Source organism: Rhodofomes roseus, assembly GCF_022264815.1.
Source record: "Rhodofomes roseus strain CIRM-BRFM 1785 chromosome Unknown C8Q71scaffold_6, whole genome shotgun sequence".
NCBI classification, from domain to species: Eukaryota; Fungi; Basidiomycota; class Agaricomycetes; order Polyporales; family Fomitopsidaceae; genus Rhodofomes; species Rhodofomes roseus.
Window position 1 is genome coordinate 156,571 of NW_025952962.1, and position 15,690 is coordinate 172,260.

The following is a 15,690-nucleotide window of genomic DNA, read 5'->3' on the forward strand; positions in this document are numbered from 1 at the left end:
GGTTACTGTTGAATGGGCCCCATGCTGGGGAGGCGTCGAGTATATCTTCCCATGTCCGGATGATAGTAGCGGCGGCCGCCATCTTAACTGCGGGGGATCGTTCAGCTGCTGACTCTGCTGCCGCAGGCTTGACCTGGTCAGTGATGATCGGAATTGACGGGTCGGACAGTGGGGAGTCGTGAATTGGAGGCTCCCTTGGGAGTCGTGATAATGGATCGACGTTGGAGTGCACCCTGCCTGCCCGATGCACGATGTCCAAGTTGGGGAGATAAGCCGCGAACACAGCCCCCCAGGCCGCTAGTCTCCGATTAGTATTCTCATAAGTTCTGGCCCATTGGAGTGCCGCGTGGTCGGTAATCAAGGTGACTTGTTCCCCTTCGATGAAAGGCTGGAATCGGACGAGGCCGTCCTTCGCGGCTAGTGCTTCCCGTTCAGTGGCAGAGTAGTTACGTTCAGCCGGCTTGCAAGTTCGACTCCAGTATGCGATGACCCTCTCTACATGGACGGTAGTTTCGTCCAATGAGGAGGCCCATTGACCCGCTGGAGGGCAGTCGTCGAATTTGTTGGATATCCGCGCGGTGAGGCAGGGTACAGGGGATCCTTCCCCAAACGCTTTACTCAATCTCTCGTAGGCCCGAGTCCCTTTGAGGTCGCCTACTCGGATAGGTTGAACTTGCTGTAGGCAGGCGCCTAGTGCGATGTCCGACGCGTCCGTATACAGTCGATAGGGGTTGCCGGCCGCCGCGTGGGCTAGGACCGGGGCGGATTGGAGAACACTCTTCGCTTGCTGCCATGCTACTTCACATTCGGCCGTCCAATCCCACTTATGGTCCTTCCGTAACAGCTCGAACAGGGGTGAGACGATAAACGAATAATAAGGGATGTAGCTGGAAAAGTAGACCGTCATGCCCAGAAACGTCTGCAGGTCGGGTACGCGTTTAGGACGCGCCAATTCGAGGACGGCTCGTACTTTCTCGTGATGGGTGGAGAATCCCAGTCGCGACACTTTCTGTCCTAATAGTAAAATCGAGGTGTACCCAAAGTGACATTTAGGAAGAGATAGCGTGATGCCCGAGGATATGATGGCCTTGAGTACTTTGTCCAGATGTTCAATGTGTTCGCTCCAGGATCGGGAATACACGACGATATCGTCGATGTAGACCAAAGCGAACAACCATAGGTATGGAGCCAGAACCCCTTGCATTACTCGTTGGAAGGCCGAGGGTCCATTGCGCAGTCCGAAAGGCAGACGTTTGAACTGGAACAGCCCGCGGTGCGTTCGAAAAGCAGTCTTTTCCCGGTCGTTGTCGGCAACAGTGAGTTGCGTGAATCCGGACAAGGCATCAAGAGAGGTGAGTACTTGTGCTCCTGACAGAGATTGAAGGATTTCGTTCTGCCTCGGGATAGGGAATTCGTCCGGTACGGTGACAGCGTTGAGACGTCGATAATCCACACACAGTCGGGGTTTCCCGTTCCGGTAGGCAATCAGCACGGGAGCTCCCCATGGACTGTTCGACGGTTCGATAACATCGAGATTCAGCCAGGCTTCGTGCTGCTTGTCAATGACTTCTCGTTTCGCCGGAGACGCAGAGTACATAGGTAGAGATACGGGTTTCGCTTCCGGTTGTAGCTTGATTTCTACTTCGGTCGGATTATGACCCAACCGCCCATCAAAAGCGAAGGCCGCTTGATTCGCGCGTAGCATCCGAATGAGTCGCTCGCGATGCTCTTCCGGCCACTCAGGACCGATGTCTAATAGCTTCTCTAGTTCGCTGGACGGGTAGGATTCCGGATCGGGGAGCTCAGCAGTCTTAGGTCCCCATTGGTCGTCAATGTCTTCTGCTGCTCCCTTGTCATTGACCTCGGCAGGAAGAGTGCCGGAAGCTCCTCGTATGAATGTTTGGGCTGATTGAGCGTGCACGAGTAGTTCCGGAGTCGAATCGGCAAAGTACCCTTCGGGGGCATGGAGCAAGCCCAACGTCTCGCCTTCCCTGATCATGTACGGTCGATCTGTAGGATTGGTCACCGGAACGTACAGATGGTCAGTGTCGATCAGGGTGGGAGTTGTCAACAAGAAGGTTCCATCCGACTGCCCGAGCACAGTTTTCTCGATAAACCATTGAGATTGGACGCCCAATGGGAGTCGAACAGGCACGGGGCGGCAAGAGTGCGGGGCAATTCGCACATCTTGCGCCGCTAATGCTGAAGGGCGTTGGGTCTTGACTAATTCTCTATGCCGATCCGCTCGTCGACGCTTATGTGTCTTGGCGCGTACGAACTTGGAACCGGCGGCTCTGGCTACGACCTTGAGGCTGGGCCTTTCTTTACGAATTGACGAGGACGCCGGAATTGAATACCCGGTGTTTCCTACGCGGATAGCGGATCCTTCTACGACGCTGCGGGTGACGCTGAGTTCGTAGTTCACATGGAAGTCTTCCCCTAAGAGGAGCGGAGCGGACATCCCTGGGACCACATAACATTCGGCCGTCATTTTGAGGACGTGCCCTTGCTCAGTTTCGACATATATCTGGGTTTGGATATACCCAGATATACGGAAACCTCCTGTTAGTTGAAACAGGTTCATGCGAAGTCCTTGTTTGATCTTCGGACGCGATGCGACGGGGAGAGACTCGAGGTAATCCTGAGAGATTAGCGATATGTCGGCACCGGAGTCCGCCCTACAAGTTACCGGGGGATGGGACAGGCTTCCCAAGCGCAACGGGAAGGAGAGGGCAGCCACTCCAACGGTGGAGTGTCCGGCGGGCGGATCGCGTACTCTGGCCAGGGGGACGATTAAGGGTTCGCTTAGTTTAGGAGGAGCGTAAGCGGCAGGGACGTTCTCGTCCACTGCAGCGGCCGTCCTCGCGAAACGGTCCGGATGACTGACGAAATGTGACGAGCCATCTACCGACAGTGCTTCGGCTATCATGCTGGCCAGGGAGTCGGTAGAGTCGCGCCCGTGAGGCTCGACCTCTTCAAGGACGTGCGGATGATCAGAGGGTAGTGATTGCGTAGAACGCGACGGAATTTCGTCGACGTCCTCGCAAGTCACTTTCAAGGAGTGTTTCAGCTTCACTTCAGCTTCGAGCTGCTCTCCTTCGGCCCGGCGAACATCCGCCCACAAAGCGCTAGACAGTCTGGCATTACTCATGTTACTACAGATATAGGCGACGAACGCCTCTTCATACTCCTCGTTCTCCTGTTCGTCGCAATCGTACTCAGCGTTGATCAAGAGAGCCCTCCGGCCGACATCATACTCGTTCCAATGCGGGCAGTCCCGGTCCCAGTGGAAGGGGCTACCACATACTCGACAGTCTCCTGGCGGCGGGCGTTTACTCTTAACGGAGTCATCTCGAGGGTACTTGTGACCAGCCGGTGGCGGTCTACGATTTCCTCCCCTCGCAGGACGAGACGCAGGTGTCCTAGACTGAGTGTTGAGAGCAAGGGCTTCGCGCGAAGTGTCTGCATTCCCGACAACTGGAACGGCATTCTCGTTCACAGTCGAAAGGGCGATAGGAGCGTCGTCTTCATCGTCGGGATCAGAGGCTCTGCCTCCAAGTAGACCATCCACTGCGAAGGCGCGTCGAGCCGTGGAGAAGTTTCGCGAATCGGGTTTCGACACCGGGAGGTGAAGCAACTGTTCGTATTGTGAAGTTCGCGCGGGGGCCATTGATGCAAAGGCAATCAATTCGTCTGATTTGTCTGCCACCTTGGACATGAGAGCCGCAATGGTCTCTATAGAATCCAGTGATAGAACGGTGGACCAGGTAGGAGGGGCGTTTTGCATCACCGCTGCTATCTCGAAAGCTGGGTTCTCCAACGCACTGGTCAGGTGACGATGATATAGCAGCCTCCTATCCACGAAGTCCATAGGGAGTTCCTTGTCGTGCCCAGGCTGGCGGAAGCGTTGACCATCGTACTGAGTGCGCAGGGATACTTCAAACTTGTGCGTGAAGAATTGAAGTTTGATGCCTTCGTAAAGTTTCCACCAGTCGGACGAGTATAGCTTCTGGGTTGGAAAGTCGAGGAGTTGCCACCAGCGCTCAGCACGACCTGTGAACTTATCCGGGGCCACCGCTCCGAGATCTCGCGCTATAGAATCATTCTTCCTGGCCAGATTATTCATCTTATGCAGGTAGATGAGGACCGTCTTGTGACTGCCATCCCATCCAGGGATTGAATTCCTCGAGATCTTCTGGTCCAGTCTGAGACCGACCTCCTTGGGTGCGGGGATTTGGTGAATGATAATGGTGGGCCGGTTGTCCGGGGAGGACTCCGACGCAGTACCTCCTCCACTAGGAGGCTCTCCTCCAGGCGGACCGCCGTAAAACCCATCAGGGCGTCGCCGTCCATAAGGGTCCCTCGGGGAGGAACGGTCGTTTCCGTTATTTCCTCCTCCGCCTCCGCCTCCATCTCCTCCATCTCCTCCGCCTCCGGGAGGACCACTTGGTCCTGGAGGGCCGCCAAAGGGGGGACCTTCTCTTCCCCGGCTGGAGTGACTTGAGTGTGAGACACTCGGAGGGCGGGAGTAGTCGCGCTTCTCGTCTTGTTGATTCGGAAAACTCGCCGCAGGAGGGACATTTCCTCCATGCGCCGAATGACCGGAAGCACGAGATTCGTAAACGAACGTCCTCTTGCCGTCAGCGCCAGCTGACTGACGCGTTTGCTCGTAGTAGTGGCCAGCGAAATGGGGTGGAGCGTCTCGTTGTGGAGAGCTCTGTCGAGAGACGAACGTCGGGGTTCGAGGTACTGAAGATGGGCGCAGAGCGGACGAGAGTCGAGAGGACGGGAAGACGGCGTCGCGTACTGTTTGGGCGGCCGCAGATTCCGGGAGAGCGACCGAGTGACCTCGCGGCCAGGGTGCGGAAGATCTTCGCTCCGCAGGACGCGGTTCGGGTTCGGGAGGTCCAGCATCATGAGCTGCCGAATCTCTTCGAGGATGAGGAGGTTCTTGGAATTGAACCCTTCTTCTCGCGTCTTCAGCCGCTTGAGGAAGTGAGAAATCGGGGTTTGCGTGACTGGACCGATGAGAGTAGCGTGGGCGCGTATCCACGGTAGGAGGAAATCGAACACCTCCTCCAGCTTTGACAGGAGAGGAAGGTTCGGAAGGAACAGAGGAGAGCGCGCGGGTCAGGTCCAATTCGACGCGCGCGGCCGAAGAAGTCCGGGAAGGGGGCGCCGTACTCTCTGCCATCGACACCGAAGCTCCATGTACTACGGGAGTGACGAGCATAGAGGACGGAGGCCATTTAAACCGTTGGTCAGGCGGAATCTGCAAGTTCGTTAGTTCCGAATCGATTCCTTCCGCGTTTCCCAGACGCCTCAATACAACTGCTTGGTATTCGGGCGTCAGATTCGAGAAGATGTCTGGATGGTCAAGCCACTTGTCGAGGACCATGCGCTTGGAGTTCGAAGAACGGATATGTTGACTGAAGTCCGAGGCGGTAGACTTGACCGACTCCGGGTAATTCGCTCCGTCGTGCAGAGCGCGCCGCTGATGGATCAGAGTGATCGCCTTGGCCGCTCTGTACTGAATAACTCGGAAGGCATCTGAAAGTAACCCACGCGAAGCAGACCCTCGGAGGGCTCCCATGAGGGAATTGGCATGGTCAGTCTTCCATTTGCGGTGGGCGTTCTCCAGGCGTAGTATCTGGTTGACTAAGGACTCAAGTCCCTCCACAACGTAATTGATGCGCAGCATGGCTCGAGCCTTGATACGGTAACGAGATTCTTTTCGCTCGAATTCGGCGGCGTCGACGATGTCGCGGGGATCGAGGTCTTCAGCGATGAAGGCGTTTGTTTCCTCGAATAGCGTGCTGAAGTTCCCTAGAGCATCCTGCGCGTTGAGGTCGTTGAAAATGGCTTGAGCCTCTGCCGGTTTGCGGAGGTGAATCTTGAACCGACCCGTCTCGTCCACTAGATCCTTGAGATGGACCTTGTCGACAGCCTCCTTGGCGGCTTGCATGACTTCGTCCGCCGAGACTGAAGGGTTGTTCGGGACCGCGTTATCGGCCGGACCGTTCGACCTCCCAGGAGTAGACGTGGCAACCGGCTGAGGGACGAAGACGGGTATTCCGGAGTTACTGACTTCCACGGGGCAAAACCAATCCGCGGTGGAAGGGGTAGTAGGAGGCGAACGCCGAACACTCCACCCTGGCGGTAGCGCCGTCAGCGAGCTGTTGTCAGCCGGTCGAGGTCGAGGCGACTCAACGAACGTCGACGGTTGGAGGTCGCGCGAGGGTTGGACTCCGGAGGAAGAAACATCGTCGAGACTTGCTGGGACGAGCATCGTCCGCGGTAAGGTAGGAGGAGCGACCGGCAGGGAGGAGACCGAGGAGCGGGCGTTTTCACTCACTCGGTCTTGAAGGGAGAAGGGGAGTGTAGTGGGCAACTTACTGGATTCCCCCAAGTCCTCTACGTCCTCTAGAGAGGCGACTCTTCCTCGCGTCGTCCGTTCGGGGGTCGAAGCTGAGATTTGCGTGAAGGGCGAAGCTGATCCCGAAGGGAGAGCCGACGAGGGGCGAGATAGCCGTGAGGCGTCGCCGAGAAACGAAGTACCAGCCGCGGGAGTGCGCGCGGTCATAGCAGCTGGTCGAAGGGGAGATTGACGTAGAGGTCAAGACTTACAAACCGATAGGGTAGTGGACCGTTCCCCTGAGTGTCCACCAATGTGAGAGACGGTGGTTTCGTCTACTCGCACTGAGAGGGAACGGGCTACCTGTCGGTTTGAACGTTGGTGGTCGCTCAGAGACCGGGTCGTATTTAAGGTCGTGGAGGTCGTGGGCTGGCGAGGAGCCGGCCGGGAGCGGAGTGTCGGGCCTAGGCGGGGAGCCTGCCTGACACGTACGCGGACGTGCACTGGCGAGGAGCCAGTGATGCACGAGTTATTGAGTCGAGGCGAGGAGCCGACGACCGTACTCGTGGACGTTCGCAGGCGGGTAGCCGGCGAGGGTAAGTCGTGCCTGCAGCGAGGAGCTCAGGTGACGAGACGACGAGGAGCCGAGCTCGGGGCAGGAGTAGGCGAGGAGCCTATCCTTCAGTGCGGCGAGGAGCACGCACTGTGCGTCGAGGAGCGAGGAGCTCACACGACTTAGGGACTCAGCTCCTAGTTCGTACGGTGCGGTATCGCACACGGGCGAATGGTGGAGTTGGACAGGGAGAAGCTTCGCGTCTAATTGCTGGGCGCGCGCGAGGTAACAGCGAGCGCGCGCCTACGTAATTACAGTAAAATACAAAGATATACTAATTAATTAGGGTCGAGGTACGAACGCTTGCGGGTCGCGATTCTCAAAGGTAGTCCTATAGACATTAGTATACGCTGCCTTGATACGTTCTACAGCATCCGTCACAGACGGGTGGAGATGCGAAGGAAGGGCTTGGACCGGGGAGGGCGTGTGCCCCTCCGGGGAGCCTGCGTGTTCTTCCGGGGCCGGCAGCATTGTTCTCGCGAAGGCGGGACCGGGGGAAGGTTGGAGGCGGATTGAAGGCTGCGTCTGCGAGGACTCACCGCCGTCGTCCACGTTCTCGCGGGAGGTGCGCCGTCTCTTTCTTCCATCGCTGAGAGCTCTCTCTCTGGTCGTCCGCGGCCGGGCCGCCGGGGATGGCGTGTAGGAGCGAGGGGGAGTCCCTAGGCGCAACTGGAGGGTCGTCGGGCGGGTTGTGTTCTTTTTGCGGCCACCTCGCTTCACTTCAACCCAGCCGGTCTCCTCAGGGGAGAGGACCGACACAGGGGCAGTCGCGGGGCGGGTCACGTCACTAGGTGCGCCAAGGGCAGGCGGGGCAGGCGGGGCCGGCGGGCCAGAGGGAGCGGCGGCGCTGGGACCAAGGTCTAGAGGAGGAACATCATCGTTTCGCGGGGACGGTGTAAGTCTCGGGGCTCGGGGCATACCATCAGCGAGGCGCGGCGAGGCGCTGCGACGCCCCGCAGTGACGTCCGCGAAAGAGGCCGGGAGCGCACCCGCTTCGCCCGTTCCGAAGGATGGGTCTTGGACGGTGGACTGAGAAGGCGACGTCGACGCCTGCAAGGCGGGTAGGGCGGGCTGACGCGTTCCCGGGGAGTGAACAGGCGTCGACGGGACCGTCGCGAACGTTCTCGGCGTCGGATTGCGCTGGAAAGCACTGGGATGCATTTTCGAGAGAGGATACTGGAGTAGGGCAGATGCAAAAGGAGGGAAGGAAGAGGCTCTCGCGCTTATCTGATTTTATTCCTGCGGGCTTCTCGACACCACGCGGGAGCGTTCAGGGTCGTTGTAGCCTAGCGGGTCGGTAGTGCTCTGTGTTACGGGACGACAATATCGTCGCGTTCTTGCAGGGGCCATGCTGTAAGCGCGGGATAGGATACCTCGTTTTTGGCGTTCTCTCTTGGTCTCGGCGGGGTGAGGTGTGTCTGCCTGTCGCCCGTTTTCTTGTGCTCTTCGAAACGCTGGGATCGTTGGGCGTAGGGGCGGCACTTTGTTGTTTCCTGCTCGTTCACAGGGGACGGAGGAGTGGAGGAAACCGGCGCTTACGTTCGGCCGTGCCTCGGCACGGGCCTGGGGAGATGGTGATCTGGCATTGAGTGGGCGTATGGGTGACGTACCTTACTTAATTTGGTTGTGACAGCGCGGGAGGCCGTCGCTCTTAGTCGGTGGGCGGTGATGCGTGGCGCGACATGTCATCAGGAAGCGTCGATACATAGCCTTATCTTGGCAGGTGTGAGAGGGAGTTACATACGGTGCCTAGTGGTCCAGGCTAGCCCTTCGCCCCTCCAGTTCGAGATTCCTCCAGTATTTGTTCGCGATATTCGCTAGCCGCTTTGAGAAAGCTGGGATGTCTTCGTCGTTGACATCGAATTCATAGGGGTTATCCTCGTTATTGCGAAATGCGGGGATGTCGATGAAGGAGCGGTGTGGAGGGGGGTCGTTAGGGAGGCTGAGGTAGTGCTCCTGGTGGGTGAAGCTCTCTAAGCCGTCCAGGATCACCCATGGTATGGGGACTCGGAGGTTGCACTGTTGTTGGGCGCCAATTATCGAGAACGTGACCCAGTGTCGGCGTAGATCGGAGATCGCCGACAGGCGCCCGATGCCCGACGATTGGGCGTCCGTGCGCAGCGTGATGCGACTTCCCTTATGGAGCTGCGCCGTCGGCCTCTCGTCCGCTATCCAGGTAGGTCCTCGTTCGTACCTAGTCGTGGGATATGGGAGGACTTTAACGTCCACGACAGGCAGGTCCTCTGGCGGGATGGAGAGGGGTGGCAATGGCGGGAGGGTGACGGGGGTGGGTGGCGGCGGCGGTTTAGCTCGACTGGTACGTTTCTTTGGTGTTATAGCAGCTCGTTTCTGAGGCTGTTTCTTGCTCCTCGTAGGGGCCATTGCTGCGTGACTCCCGGAGGAGTTTGGGGCGAAAGATTGGGAGGTAGGGCGTCGCGAACCGGTCGGACGTAAATACTAACGGGCAGGCGCTTTCTTTTATCAATTACGTTAGGTGTGCGCGCCTCACATATAGGTTCTCTTACGTCAATCATTAAGCCATTGAAGGCTAGGAAGACACTAGGCAATTATTGGGGGGGGCAGGGCCACATCTTGTGATTCTTTCCGGGGGGTTGGTTTCACAGTGTGTGTGCTTGCGTTGGCGTCCATTTTCAGACAGTGGTCCGTATATGGAAAGTAATGACAAGCTCGGAAACTTCCGGACTTTTACAGTTCTGTCCGTGTGGCTGGAACCTTAAAATAAGCGCCATGCCTGCTAAAATGCGCGCGGGGGAAGGGGTAATGGACTGGGATATTGAGATGGGTGGGGCAGGACCACCGTAAGTGGGATGAAGTACATCTACATGGTGATGTCCGAGGCTGCGCGGGACATTAGGGCCTTTCGGCGCGTGGAGTTTCCTCCGGGCCCCTTTCGAGGATGGGGGCTTGGCCTTTCGGACGGCAAGGTGATCCCCATTGGCCGCAGCATGAAGGCGTGCGGGTTATTCTCGTCATATGTTCGCTTCGCTCGATGGCCCTCGGGGGCGTTCGAACGGCGCGGGGCGTCGCCGGTGACCGCAAGAGCGGTGGCCGGCTCGCGAGAAATGAAGTCTCCTTCATCGGGAGCCATAGGCTCTACCGGGTTTTTATTATAGTGCAGTTGGTTTCGCCTCTGACGAGGTTACTTATCCCCCGGACCACGGAAAGGTCTGCACAGGACTCGACGATGTCGAGCCCTCCCGGGGGTACATGTGATGTCTGTCTGTGGGTGAGGTTGAGCCTGAGCCTAGGATGTCTGTGCCGGCAGTCCGGTCTGGCACCCGGAGTTGACTGCTTGCATTCTTTCAGATTCTTTCACCACTACTCTATGCTGTATGGACGTTTCTGAGACGAATGTCTTGTTTGATATGCTTTCCGTATCAGTTTTGGGTGGTGTACATCACCCGTGTATGATATATCAGGGCGCCACAGTGTCGTTCACACGTACTCAGTAAGTCAATACGTTTTGTATCGAGGCCGAGGCGGGCGCCGGGAGCACTGCGTAGTTGCATATCCGGAGAATTGTATGGTTGGCGTCTCCAGCGAGAGCTATGGTTCTGAAATGGACGTACGGAGTAGGACAACTTGGAAAAATTGGCATATCCAGCGTCTTGGCCCATATCATGCCTGACTCGGAGGCGCCGTCAAACCGATCTCCGAGGCAGCTGTCGTAGACACCTGCACAGTCAGTCACAGTAGTCTGGACTGCTCATCGGTGTCATCGCATTCCGTTTCCAGCTCGTCACCGAGGCCATTGGCATCAGCGAACCACCCAACACACCCAGCACACGCGAGATGTGGAGGTCGGATATCTGCGTCGAGCTGACTCGGACGGAGTCGGTCCCTGGCGTCGGTGAAGTCTCGCGGAGGTCGAAGAAGAGGTGCGAGGGGAGGATAGTTGTGAGGCTGTGGCGGGAGAGACCGTTAGTGACCACCGATACAGGGAGTGCGCTCGGCAAAGAGGACGCCGTGCACAGGAGTAAATGTGCCGAAACCCGGGGGATCCTGGGCAGCACGTCAGCTCGGAGTCTATGCGTAAAGCCCGTACTTTGTGTTGGTTGAAGACTCATCTCCGGTGATGGTCCTGGAGACAAGTACATTCGTTCGATGGGTGATCCGCACCTGAATTTCGCTGGTACCTTTGCGATGTACTGACATGCGCTCGCGTCGGCCCACAGTAGGCCGCCGGCGACAGTGAAATTGCATGTTCGGAGGGACCCCCTTCGCAGCCCGAACCACCTGGCGCTCCCCCTTCAGTAACTTCTCCGGGTCGAGAGGAAGTACTGTAGGTACTCACCTTGACACCGCGGGAAGTAGGCTCGCCACGTCCGCGTTCAAGGGCACACACACAAAGACGCACGACGCGTTGTCATACGCAAACACGGGCCCGGGCCATACAATGTATATACCGTAGCACACGCCTTAGACGAGCGGCCAGAATTGTGAGGATCCTTTGTTCTGTGGTATAGAGCTGGGAATCATACGCAATACGGCGATGGATTGAGGACCCGCGCACTGACGGTTGTACTTACATGGCACCATACTTTCCTAATTTAGCAGGAGACCTTCCGCATCCACCTGCGGGCAGTTGGCGATAAGCGCTCGTGGACGCGCTCGACCAAAGTCGCGCCCCCATCCCGTCGCGGTCACTGACGACGGTGAGTGGATGACTATCCGTAAGGGTTTAGATGCATTTTGCGAGCTCTAAATGCAAAATCAAGGTCATCAAATGGGGGCACTGGCCGCCGTAAAGGCATGGAGTTTGAAATTCTCTACACTCCGAACCTCAAACAGGGAAGGTCGGAAGTTGGCCGCGCGGCATGCAGCACATTGAGATCGGAAAATCATATTTGCTCAAGCCTGTCTGCGTTTCAGAGGCTTTGAAGGGTTTGGACCGGTCCTAAACGCACAAGTTTGAAATGAGGGGGGGAGCCCCCCGACCTAGATCAACGGTCATCACGGCACTAAATTCTAAAATTGACCCGCCGGCTTCCTCATTTGGCATAGCTGCTGTGAGCGATGTATGGCGAGAGCAACAAGGCGGTTGTGCCGCAGCAGGCTGTACAATACAGGCATGGTGGTTCGGATTGTAGCACATGGGAGCATATTCGGAATGGATACATTTGGGAATATTACGATGGCGGGGACGTCCAAAAGCATGCATAGAGCGCACCTGGAGAGGCTCGATTCTTCGTAAGCTGTGTCTACGGCACCACATCCACATGAACATTGCTGAATAAACCATCGCTCACTCGCCGCGGACGTTTCGGTGAGCTCAAATGTGCAGATTATTCTGAGACACAGCGTACCTTTGCACAATGCCAAGTTCCAGCCCTGGACGGGGTCATGCTCTGGTACACTTGGCCCGAGTCGAGATTGGGCTGTAGAAAACGGTATATAAACGGTGGTCATCCAAGACGTCCAAGCAGTGACCCATCTCTAGAGAAAACACAACGGTTGCTCACCTTCTGACGCGTATCCACTCGTTCTACCGCACTCTCCTTCACCTGTCATCCCAAGTTACTCTTGTTCTACTCATATCCCGCATTCTTGTTTCTTCATTGTTCTCCGAGTCTTTCATCATCTTCCTACTTGGCTCCTCCTCAACTGACTTGTCGAGTGCTTACTACGAGCCTTCGACTTTCCGAGTCCAATGGAGCGCCACCCACCGATGTCGGACAAAGCCGCGGGGAAGCAAAAGGCAAGGCGACTCTCAGAGGACGAGGCCGCCGGCCCACCGGCATCCGAAGGCATCCACGGTCTGAGTATGGAGTTCCGTTCTACTGTGGTACGTCTTGTGTCAGCCATGCAAAGGAATACAGAGACTGAACGCACCCTCATTATAGCCTACTACCGATTTCCGGTCTGGTGGACGGACTCGGATGACAGAGGACTCTCCTGATACCCACGGTGCAGCCACCACATTCCATGACGATCGCACTCCTGTGCCAGCAGCCACTCAAGCTGGCACGCCTCGTCCATTCCACACGCATGTACCATATAATACACCTTCCTATTTTCCTCAAGGGCCGTCCCCGCCGTACAGCCTGTCCCCTCCTTTCGACATCTCATCTCACTCCACCTCCATACACCACCGCACCAACCAAGCCTCAGTGGCGCATCCATATCCGTACTCCCTCCCGCCTCCTACCGAGCATGAACCGTCTACCTACGGTGACCCGTACGGTTGGAGCTTCTCACCGCGAGATCGTAGCCCACTGGACCCTGGGTTCGATGGCGAGGACCTACCGCCACCGCCACCTGTGCAGGCCGGGACTGACTCCCGCCGGGCATGGCAGCCCCAGCCGCCCAGCCTTCGGCCGGCTCCGAGTCCAAGCCAACCGCTCCGCACTCACTGGCCGCAGACTGGGAGTTCTCCCGCCGTGAAGGTGAAGGAGGAGCCACGCAGTGACGATGAGCTGCCGGAAGTCTCGGAGATCCTCCGTACTCACGCGCATGCTCCTGGGTCAGGCGCAGGCCGTGCAGTGAAGCCTCCCCCGAGCCGATCACAGAAAGTCCCAGCACGGGCCGCTCCTGTCCGAAACCCTACCGCAACATCGAAGACAGCCGCGTCCAAGCCAGCTTCGAAGGGTGGCAGCTCAGCCGTACCGACCGCACGCAAACGTGGACGCTCTCCTCATGGTGGCGGGGCACCAGCGGTGCCGGCAGCTCCAAGGCGTGGTGGTCGCCAGCCCGGTGCAGCAACCTATACTGAAGCAGACTTGGGCACGCTGATGGACGTTGTCCGCAAGCTCTTGCCACTCGGGCCAGACGAGTGGTCGAACGCCAAGTCGATCTACAACAAGTGGGCGCTGACGGAGGGTCGGCCTGAACGTCAAGTCAAGCCCTTGAGGTCGAAGTTTGAGGCGGTGGGTAATATTCAGTGAGATTATACAAATTTCGAAGATCCTTACCCTGATGTTGTGCAGCTTGCTCGCACACCGAAGCCGACCGGTAAAGCGGAGGTGCCATGGTGGGTTGAAGAAGCATGGACCATCGAGGAGCTCATCAATGAACGCGCACACCTTCGTACACTTGACGACGACGCTGGGATTGACGGCGTTGAGCAGCCTGAGCGGCAGCAAGGCGATGTCGAACCCGATGTCATCGAGATCTTCGACTCAGACGAAGAGGTGCCTCCGAAGGTCAAGCCTGATCCAGACGCCGTGCAGTCAGCTCCCGCGCGTAAGAAGGCCAAGACGACGCTTGCCTCGAGTAGTACGCACCGTGACAACACACCTTCCATCCCACTGCGACGATCTAGCACAGCATCTACCACCGTCCATACCAGCGCAGGCTCTGGCGCACTGGCGAGCCGCCAGACACGCTCAGGAATCTCCAACAATCTGCTCAGCAACATCGCGACTGCATTCGACCCAGCTACTCAAGCTGCCCGGGATGACGTTCGGGCTACTCGACAAGCCGATGGCATGGTTCTGCAGCTCTTCTTTGATGAGATGCGTGACACGCGCAGTCAGCTTGCAGAAGAGAGGCGGCGGGCAGAACGACTTGAAGAAGAGCTCCGTCGTCGCGACCGGTGGGAACAGGCGGCGCAGGGCGCGCAGTCAGCAAATTTTCACCCCTCAGGCTTCGGCGTTCTGGGAGCGCCACGCGGGTTACCAGCATCTCCCGCGCCCTCTTCTGTGACTGCTGTTCCGCGTCCGTTTACCTACGAGTCAAGCCCAGCGCGCTATCTCCACGAGTCACCAAGCATCCTTGCCTCGGAACCGCCACCTCCATCGCCAGGTCCGTCAAACTGGGCTACCCACCGGCATTACTCGCCACCGCCTGACCTTGCGCAGATGGCCGCTCAGGCTGCGTTTGCCCGCGAAGAGGTGGGCGATGCGTACATCCCCCTGCATTCACGGAGCGCTGCGACGACGAGCTCTGCGCCGCCGTCTGCCATTGGTGATGGTCGCAGACCGTTGCCGGTGCCTCAAGCGCCAGCGGCCGGTCCCGACAATGCTGGAACACCATCACTTGGTGTGTTCTCGCACGCATCGGCGGTGTCGCTCTCTGAGCGGACTAACACGGTCGGAGAGCCAGGTCTTCATGTACTCGCTGCGGCTGCGGCTGCAAGCGTGGAGGACTCACAGCCAGCGGGAGAGCTCGCATATGAGGTAACCGTCACACCCCGTCGACGCCGCATCGCACGCAACACACCCCAGGGCCCAGAGAAGTGAGGTACATCGCGACAGTATACCCATCTCCCTATCATATTATTTGCCGTATATACACTTCAGAATCACATTGTCTACTACTCGTATGATAACACACTCATTTCCTGACTCGGATGTCGTGTACATATACATATGCCCTCCCTACTCACTCAGCCTACTATACCTTACTCACCTTTAGTCTAGCGGTTTGTACTCACGACATAGATACCATACTTCGTAGTGACAGTATATAGTTCAAGAGATAATACACACATTTTAATATGTATCGAGTCAATCTGAGTCTACAATGTGAAATCGTGCTACCCTATCTCCGCGCCGAATATCTCGAATCACCATCCGCTCGAATGAATCCCAGAGTTGGGCTGCCTCTGAGGCTCGCCAAATAGGTTCATAAACCCGCTGTATCTGACTAATGCCGACTCGTATGGCACGTACATTGTTCATCCGGATACAGTTCTCGAGAAGGTCCGCACGCCCATCGTTGTCATTGACATCAAGCGGGACACGGAGGCGGCCAAACGATC

The 15,690-nt window shown here is 57.5% G+C and overlaps 3 protein-coding genes across 3 annotated transcripts; 1 reads left to right on the forward strand and 2 right to left on the reverse strand.

Moving 5' to 3' along the window:
• Positions 1 to 4,640: 4,640 nt before the first annotated feature.
• Positions 4,641 to 8,129, reverse strand: C8Q71DRAFT_722057 (uncharacterized protein; the record flags this gene model as incomplete). The annotated part of the gene is made up of 10 exons (XM_047921507.1): positions 4,641 to 4,749; positions 4,808 to 5,082; positions 5,216 to 6,176; positions 6,397 to 6,588; positions 6,628 to 6,654; positions 6,919 to 7,058; positions 7,086 to 7,211; positions 7,266 to 7,333; positions 7,508 to 7,828; positions 7,889 to 8,129. 10 exons carry the CDS (start codon positions 8,127 to 8,129, stop codon positions 4,641 to 4,643), a joined length of 2,460 nt encoding a protein of 819 aa, XP_047780772.1.
• Positions 8,130 to 8,717: 588 nt separating this feature from the next.
• On the reverse strand, positions 8,718 to 9,350 carry C8Q71DRAFT_722058 (uncharacterized protein; the record flags this gene model as incomplete). The annotated part of the gene is made up of 1 exon (XM_047921508.1): positions 8,718 to 9,350. The coding sequence occupies one exon, from the start codon at positions 9,348 to 9,350 to the stop codon at positions 8,718 to 8,720; it is 633 nt and encodes a 210-aa protein (XP_047780773.1).
• A 3,307-nt stretch (positions 9,351 to 12,657) lies between these two features.
• Positions 12,658 to 15,169, forward strand: C8Q71DRAFT_905639 (uncharacterized protein; the record flags this gene model as incomplete). Its single annotated transcript, XM_047928901.1, has 3 exons — positions 12,658 to 12,774; positions 12,833 to 13,855; positions 13,916 to 15,169. 3 exons carry the CDS (start codon positions 12,658 to 12,660, stop codon positions 15,167 to 15,169), a joined length of 2,394 nt encoding a protein of 797 aa, XP_047780774.1.
• Positions 15,170 to 15,690: the final 521 nt, after the last annotated feature.